This window comes from Helianthus annuus, chromosome 1 (genome assembly GCF_002127325.2).
Source record: "Helianthus annuus cultivar XRQ/B chromosome 1, HanXRQr2.0-SUNRISE, whole genome shotgun sequence".
NCBI classification, from domain to species: Eukaryota; Viridiplantae; Streptophyta; class Magnoliopsida; order Asterales; family Asteraceae; genus Helianthus; species Helianthus annuus.
In genome coordinates, this window is record NC_035433.2 from 27,289,002 (window position 1) to 27,297,755 (window position 8,754).

Below are 8,754 nucleotides of genomic sequence, written 5' to 3' on the forward strand. Positions count from 1 at the left end.
CCCCGCGACGCACATAGGTGTCGCCTGTCGCGGGCCGCCACCCCCTCTAGCTAGGGTTAGGGTTGACTGGTCACGAGTATAGACTCGACACGTTATACGACGCGTGTCTTCAAGGGTGTCCGACAAGTTAATGCCTGTCGCGCCCCGCGAAGGGTTTAAGGAAGTCTGTCGCGGGCCGCGCCAGACGTATAAACTTTATTTTTTCATTTTTCAATTTAAATAATGATATGTAGGCTCGGTTTTTCGATTACGGGGTGTTTTAAGACGATTTTGAGGGTTGTTATATCAAAGTACTGCAGAAGTCAAAGGCCTGATCAACCTTAATGGAAAGCACTGCTCAGCCTCATCAGTGGTTGTGCGTCATCAACGGATAGCCTCATCAGAGTTTAGTTAATCAGTGTCTTAATGTAACAGTGTCTGTAATTTATTAGTGTTTAGAAGTTGTTAAAATTGTTAGATGTCACTATCTAGGTGATGTCAGCAAAGATGCCACAGTGTTTAGAATTGTACTATAAATAGACAGTGCCTGTACTGTTCTATTAGCTCTTTCGCACACACTTGCATCTTGTACGAACTAACACTGTGAGCTCAGGCTGAGGGGGAGATAGTGTTCATGCATGTATAGTCGAAACATTGTGTATTCAATCTTTTGATTATAAAAGCTTGTATGATGAAAATTGTTCTTTCCTTGATTGTGTTATAAAGTTTTACTTCATTCCGCTGCAATTATTCAAGTAAACTCAGATCCTAACAATAAGGTTATAGAACCAGTATACACCTAGAGATATGAAAATAAGAAAATAAGGATGTAAAAATAGTACAAGCCCCGTTTCTTATTGTGATGCTTCTATGTTGCATTTTTGTATTATTATATATAAAAATGAAATTGCATCTTACTACTAGTATATAAAATATGAATTATTATGTTGAAAAGATTCTTCATCTGTGGCATTTGGTGGAGTTGAATCATTATGCTTCTAGTCAATTATTTCAACCTCCCTCCACCATTCAAATCCATTGAATTCCCAATGGGAAACTTCCAATGCTTACATTTCCCTTTATTCTGCTTCAATCCACCAAACACCCACTTGCAATTCATGTAATCCCATCAACTTCACCATACTTTTCTTCAATCACAACATGGGTTTTATCACCAAAACCCTAACAAACCTGCACATCATCACCATCATCCTTCTTCTTCACTCATCCCGTGTATTCCCACAATCAACCACCAGCAGACTTGATCAAGATCAGGTGCTTAGAGATGGGGAAATACTTGTTTCCCCTCAGCAGATCTTCGAGCTTGGATTCTTTAGCCCCAGGAATTCGAGTTCGAGATATGTTGGAATATGGTATTGTTAACCGAGTTTATTATCTATTACAGTTATTATTTTATTAGTAGTTATTGACGTCTTATCAATACTCTTCCAGGTATTACGGTATGCAGAACAGAACAGTGGTCTGGGTAGCCAACAGAGACAATCCAATACCCGACAATTCGGGTGTTTTCGGCATCAGAAACAGAAGTTTGATTGTTTCGGATGGAAACAGTCAAGTTTACTGGTCAAGCGACAGTTCTGCAGCTAGAAATGATTTGAATTTATCTAACTTGACAATGATGCTTGTGGACTCTGGAAATTTGATCCTTTCGACGGTTGAAAACGCGGGTAGGGAAGAAGACGCGATATGGCGAAGCTGTGATCATCCGACGGATACTTTTCTACCGAATTTGCGAGTTTATTTGAATATTACTGAGGGAATTAGTCAACAGTTTGTCTCGTGGAGGACTGCAAATGATCCTGCAAAAGGGAATTACTCAATGGGCGTTGATCCGAGAGGTTCGCCTCAAGTTGTGGTGTGGGATGATCGATCAAACAGGAGGTTATGGCGATCGGGTCATTGGAATAATCAGATATTCATAGGGGTTCCGCGGATGAGATCTTTGTTACTGTTTGGCTTTAGATTAGTTAATGTGGATGATGGGCTTGTGTATTTCACTTTTGAAAATCCGAATAGTGGGCCCTTAATGAGATTCTTGATCCAGTGGAATGGAGCTGTGCAACAGATGATATACAATCAAACAATATCGAGATGGACTCCGATGGTGTCGCTGCCTTCGAATGGCTGCGAAGAGTATAACAAATGTGGGAATTTTGGGATCTGTCGACCGAGTACTGCGCCATCTCAGCTGTGTAGTTGTATGAGAGGATTTGATCCAAATCCGAGATTCCAAGATCAGCGGAATAGTGGAAACTGGTCTGGCGGGTGTGTTAGAAGAACTGGATTAGAATGCAGTGCTAATGGTAGCACGAGTGATGGATTTGTAGAGCGAATGGGGGTTAAACTGCCGGATTTTGCTGACCGGATAGCAGGAGACCGTGGCGAGTGTGAAAATGGATGTTTGCAGAATTGTTCTTGTATGGGGTATGCTTTTGTTGAGGGGATCGGGTGTTTGATATGGGGTGATGAGTTGATTGATGTTGAGGAGTTTGAGCAAGGCGGTGAAACGCTTTTCATTCGTGTCGCGGATTCAGATTTGGGTTGGTTTTAGTTTTGTTATTTTGGTTTGGTTTGGTTATGTTATGCTAATTTTAGTGTGTTTCAGTTTCAGGAAGTAATGGAGGTGTATCTAAAACCACAGTCATTGCAGTATCTGTAACCGGTGCGGTTGTTATTGGTGTACTTGCGTTGTTGCTATGGAAGTACAGGAATAAAGTCAAAGGTAAACTGTTTCCCATAACTATATAAACTTTTCCTTTAGGAAAAATTACAAGTTTTGTCCTTTATCTTAATACCACTTATCAGGCGGTGTCCTTTTTAACGAATTTTGACAAGTTTTGCCCTTTACAAGGAATTGTGTTGCACGTTTTATCCTTTAGGCTTAACCCTAGGGCTGCAAACGAACCAAACGTTTGGCGAACAGTTCGTGAACCGTTCGGCGGGAAGTTCGTTTATTAAACAAACGAACACGAACAAGAAATTTCGTTTGTTTATTTAAATTAGTGTTTTTAGTTTTTATATTTATTTAAATACTTCAAAATTCCGACAAATTAAATATCTAATAAGTGTTAGTGTATTATATATTTTGTTCATGAACGATTGTTTGTGTTCATTTGTTTCCATTTGTGTTCATGAACATTAATTTGTGCTCGTCTGTGTTCGTCAACGTTCGTTTTTGTTCGTTGCCTAAAATTAACAAACAAACACAAACGAACACGAACAAGTTCATTTCCTTAACGAACGAACACGAACGTAAAATCTCGTTTGATAAGTGTTCGTGAACGGTTCGCGAACACATATATTTCTTAACAAACGAACACGAACACTGTCTTGTTCGTGTTCGTTCGGTTCGTTTGCAGCCCTACTTAACCCAGTTAGATTTTCATGTTAAATCTTGTCACCCAAGGGTATTTTAGTCTTTTTACTCATTTATTTCAAGAGTCAACCCTAAAATATTTTGTTTTATTTTTTTAAATAATATTAAATAAATGGATAAAAAGACTAAAATACCCTTGGATGACAAGATTTAACAAGAAAATCTAACTGGGTTAAGCCTAAAGGACAAAACATGCAACAAAATTCCTTGTAAAGGGCAAAATTCGTTAAAAAGGACACCGCCTGATAAGTGGTATTAAGATAAAGGACAAAACTTGTAATTTTCCCTTTCCTTTATTTGGATAAACCAAAGCAAACTAGTTATTTGCTTTGGAAAGCATGTAGATGTTAACAAACTGTTAAACCAAATTCATATGTTGTTACATAGGTAATCTTTTTAAGGATTCTGAATTTAAGTTATTAACTATGATATCTAGCATGTCAAATACCATGTGGAGGAAAGAAGAACGGGCCTCTGGTTTCAGAGGTGTTCAATGGTCAAGATATTTCTGTGGAAGCTTCAGAACAACTCGAACGTGAAATGAAAGAATGTGATGGGCCCCCATTGCCTGTGTTCAGTTCCCATGCATTAGAGGTCGCCACGGACGGTTATGCAAACAAGAACAAACTTGGGCAAGGTGGTTTTGGCCCGGTTCACAAGGTTCACTCTTTGAATATTGCATTTTTCTTGAAATATAAATTCAGTTGTGTAATTGTGTCGGGTTGATAGGTTAAATCTTTGAACCCGAACACAGACCCAAATATTTTTTCGTAATAAGTATTAACCGTAACCCGGACACACTTAAAATGAACGCGACCCGTTTAACCCATTTTTTCTAAACAAGTCAAATGGCGGGTTGCAAACTGGTTGTAATCAAGTTGTAAGCATGGTAAACGGGTTGAAACGGGTTGATGAGTCAACTCCTGTGTTGGACGGCTAAGCTTTAGATGTTGATAATGTGGACTTATAATGTTCTTCTTTCCAGGGAATCTTGCCAGGAGGTCAAGAAATTGCTGTAAAACGGCTAGCGAAATCTTCAGGGCAAGGATTAGAGGAATTCAAGAACGAGATGATTCTGATTGCAAAACTGCAGCATCGAAATCTGGTTAGATTGTTGGGATATTGCATCGAAGGGGAAGAAAGAATGCTCGTTTATGAATACATGCCGAATAAAAGCCTTGATTCGTTTCTTTTTGGTAAGTTTTGTTCATCATGTAAGGTGTAAAGTATAAACACTTTGTTGTAAGCTTCTAAACTTCCTATTTTGTGTGTGTTTTTGTGGATTCATTTAAGACTCGGTGAAGAAAGTAGAATTAGATTGGAAAACACGATTCAAGATCATTGAAGGCATTGCAAGAGGTTTGCTTTACCTCCATCGGGATTCTAGGCTTCGAATCATTCATCGTGATTTAAAAGTTAGCAACATTTTGCTTGACGAAGAGATGAACCCGAAGATTTCAGATTTTGGAATGGCTAGAATATTTGGGGGGAACCAAAATGAAGCGAATACGAATAGAGTTGTGGGAACTTAGTAAGTTTTTAGTTTTTAGTGGTTTTTATATGGTTTCTAAAAGAGGTGGCAAAATTAGGGTGTTTGGTAATGGGTCAAAACAAGTAGTTTTTGGTACAAACCACATTAGGCTGACTTGATATGTTATTAAAACAAATGATTTAGCAAGTTTTGCACACCAATAATGCATTTGGGTAGGCCTGTAAACGAACCGAACGTTCATGAACTGTTCATGAACTTGTTCGGGGGGAAGTTCGTTTATGTTCGTTTATTTAATAAATGTACGAACACGAACAAAAAAAAAATGTGTTCGTTTAATTAAATGAACGAACATGAACACACCTTGTGTTCGTTCATTTATGTTCGTGAACATTCTTTTATGTTCGTGAACATTCTTTTATGTTCGTTCATTTATGTTCGTGAACTTTCGTTTATGTTCGTTTAAATTTTAATAAATACATAAATAGTTATATTTATACAAATATTTTCTAACTACTTATATAAATATAACTAATTAGTATATCTCGATGAAATGTAGTATATTAGACTTGTTTCTTCAATCATGTTAATTTATGTTTATTCAAATATGTTCAGTTAATTTTTTTTATGTTCGTTTGTGTTCGCGAACTGTTCGTTTAGAAACAAACGAACATAAACGAACACGAACATGCTCGATTTCTTAATGAATGAACACGAACAAAAAAATGTGTTCGATTATATGTTCGTGTTCGGTTAAAGTTAAATGAACGAACACGTCGTGTTCGTTCGGTTCGTTTACAGGCCTACATTTGGGTGATTTTCAACCCGTTTCCTTAGCTAATTTGTTTTGTTTAACTCGTTTGACCCGTTAGAGATAATAGACCCCATTCATAGGGAAATGGGATGAGTTGCCATCTCTCGTTTTGTACAGTTTGTAGATGAATGAACATATGTTTCAATTTTTGCAGCGGTTATATGTCACCAGAGTATGCAATGGAAGGTCTCTTTTCTGTAAAATCTGATGTTTATAGCTTCGGCGTTTTGCTTCTAGAAATCATTAGTGGTCACAGGAATAATAGCTTCCGGTCTGAGGATTCTACAAATCTAATTCGACATGTAAGTTCACTCTTGAAACAGCTGCTAACTTTTCTGTTTTCAGACCAGAAATTGAACTAGTTCGGGTTTAAACAATTAGAAATGGGTTCGGATTAAAACGATTTGGTTGACCTGCAAACAAGTATTTGTTTCATTTCCTTTTGAATTTCATTTAAAAGGCAAATTTCATATGTTTTCTGGTGTGACAAATTTCTTAATCCATTTTTCTTTTTCTTTCTTTTTTCTTTGAAATTTTCCTTAAAGAAAAGTATATAATTTAAATATTAAATTATTTTTGTAAATAAAACGATTCAAAAGGTTATAATTATATAAATAAAGTTTGGGTCACTTTGGCCCGTTCACTTTTTTAACAAAGTTTTTATATTTATATTTATCCATTTAACCCGTTAAGAGGTAAAATCTAGAGTAAACTTCCGTTTTGCGCCGTGTGGTTTGGTCGTTTTAATGGTCTTGCCCCAATCCTTTAAAAATAGCCATTTTACTCCAATAGTTTACCATGTTTTTTCCATTTTGCTCCCCGACTCTTAACTCAGTTAAATCATTCAACTAAAGGTAGGGGTATTTCAGTAATTTTATATATAATTAAAGACTTTTCGATCTCAAATCCCATCTTTCCGACCTCTCCGACCTCCCCTCCTCCCCTCTCCCTCTCTCTCCTCACCTCTCTCTCTCTCACTCTCTCCCAAGTGCTTTCTCTCTCCCTCACCTGCCACACCACCCACCTCCCCGCCGGTAAACTCACAACCCAAAACGACGTTGATTTTAGGTTTATTACAGGAAGGTGGCACAGGTTAAATTTTTTACCTTTCTATGCAGTCTTTTTATACATCATGTTGAGGTGACAAAATGGACGGGTTAGACACGTAGGTAAAACTCAAAGGTTAATTTTTGGTACTCGTCAGGTCTGTTAACCTGAAACAGTTTTGTTCAGTAATTAGTGTCGAATGTGTTTACAGTAGCTATATTATATTATTATATCAGAGTATACTTTTAGAATATCACAATTCGATAGCTTTTGACCCGTTTATTCCCGCGAAGTATCCATTTAACGTCAAATGGGTCAAATTTATCTCTAGAATTTTCCATCTTGTTTGATTGTTTAAACATTTGTTACCTATTCAGGCATGGAAGCTATGGAAGGAAGGGAAACCCGAGGAACTGATCGACCCGTTGATTCTAGATTCCTGTAACAGAACCGAAGCACTGCAATGCATCCATGTGGCAATGTTATGCGTACAATCATCAGCCGTTCAAAGGCCAACTATGTCATCAGTGGTTTTCATGTTGGAGGGTGAAAACACGAGCCTTCCTCAACCAAACGAACTTGATCTCACTTCATTAAGTTCAGCAGAAATGGATTTGATCATGGAAGGTCGTGAAATAAATGTATCGTCGAATGATGTCACGATTACAGAAGTTTCTGGGAGGTAATGATCAAATGTTAATAAAAAAATACCGAAAACATGTAATGTGGATTACATTTTTGTTTCGTTTTTTCGGTTTCTTGTTTTTCTAAGGCCGTGAGTGATGGTGCACGAGGAGGAACTGACCATGTGCCCGGCCTCATGCTTTCGAATGATTGCGTGTTGTACATATGTTGTAGATTCTTGATGTTTTTTGGAAGATGCAGTTACAATGCTTTGTAAATCAGGAAAGCAGAAGGCTTAGTTTGTATTAATCATTTATGTTTTGTGTGAAAACAAAAGTGTATTTGAAAAGGTGCATATTTGCTCCTAAACTAATAGAAAAGGATCGGGCAGGGTCGGGGTCGGGTCGGGTATGAGATGGGTTTTAGTAATTCCAGCCCAATACATGATTATAAAACAGGTCTCGTACTTGTCGGGTACCCTTTACTCATTACCAATTGGTTTTGCGAGTATCAGATATAACAATTTATGATATTATGTGGTTAAAAGTGATCTGAAACCCAATCTTAAACTTATTTAGTATTTATAGGGGAAAAATGAATATGAGGTTGTTGCGCATCAAAATTTGGATGCGAAACCATCAAAAGTGCGTAGTTTTGATTAAAGTTCCTAAAAATAATTTATTTTATTCTTTTTGTTTGTATATCCTCTACATCGATTCAACCCTAATTCAGCATTGTTGATTCCGCACTAAACCATCTATCAAAGTTCCTAAAAATAATTTATTTTATTAGTCTTTTAATCGAAACTACATACTATTGATGGTTTTACATCTAACCTTATAGGTTCAAGAGCCTCATATTCACTTTCCCCGTTTAATAAATCAATACTCTTAAGATATCATTATTTTGTAAATTTATTGATCGTAGCAGGTTTTAATTGGTTAATTGAGATTTAATTTAAACTAGTTTTTAGACCCGCGCTTTGCGGCAGGACTGTTAAATCGAACAAAACTTAGACATAAAAACGTTGAACCATATACACGCGTTGTGACGTGTTAACTCGCAAAAGTGAAACCAAAGCACAAAACATATAAAATGTTATTAAGCTAATGGAAACATTTCAAGGCGACTTTTTATAAGATGGGTAGTAGATCTAGTATTGTAACTTTGTGATTTTCTAAATCTTAAACAGTAATAAGTTAACAATAAAAAATAATTTTTTAAAGTAGTTTGTTTGTTCTCTCTTTGTATTATTTTGAATTTTCTAAATACATATAAAATAATATTATGATAAACGTAATCAAAGGGTGATTGATTAATGAGATCGTTATGTCAGGAATGTAAATTTAAAGTGATCTTCATTAGAGATAATTTAATTTGCATTTCAATTGGTAGACGTGAATA

General features: G+C 36.6%; 1 protein-coding gene across 1 annotated transcript; it reads left to right on the top strand.

Annotated features, from left to right (window-relative positions):
* The first annotated feature begins 902 nt into the window (after positions 1-902).
* LOC110944227 (G-type lectin S-receptor-like serine/threonine-protein kinase B120) lies at positions 903-7,662 on the top strand. The gene is made up of 8 exons (XM_022185941.2): positions 903-1,352; positions 1,432-2,540; positions 2,606-2,722; positions 3,813-4,036; positions 4,362-4,572; positions 4,670-4,907; positions 5,834-5,981; positions 7,104-7,662. The coding sequence occupies exons 1-8, from the start codon at positions 1,141-1,143 to the stop codon at positions 7,410-7,412; spliced, it is 2,568 nt and encodes an 855-aa protein (XP_022041633.1). The 5' UTR covers positions 903-1,140; the 3' UTR covers positions 7,413-7,662.
* The last annotated feature ends 1,092 nt before the right edge of the window (positions 7,663-8,754 follow it).

Bases quoted from the DNA above. Each gene is read 5' to 3' on its own strand.
- LOC110944227 (XM_022185941.2), top strand. From the start codon at position 1,141: ATGGGTTTTATCACCAAAACCCTAACAAACCTGCACATCATCACCATC. The intron at 2,541-2,605 runs GTTGGTTTTAGT...AGTGTGTTTCAG, and splicing joins TGTCGCGGATTCAGATTTGG to TTTCAGGAAGTAATGGAGGT. The intron at 2,723-3,812 runs GTAAACTGTTTC...TATGATATCTAG, and splicing joins GTACAGGAATAAAGTCAAAG to CATGTCAAATACCATGTGGA.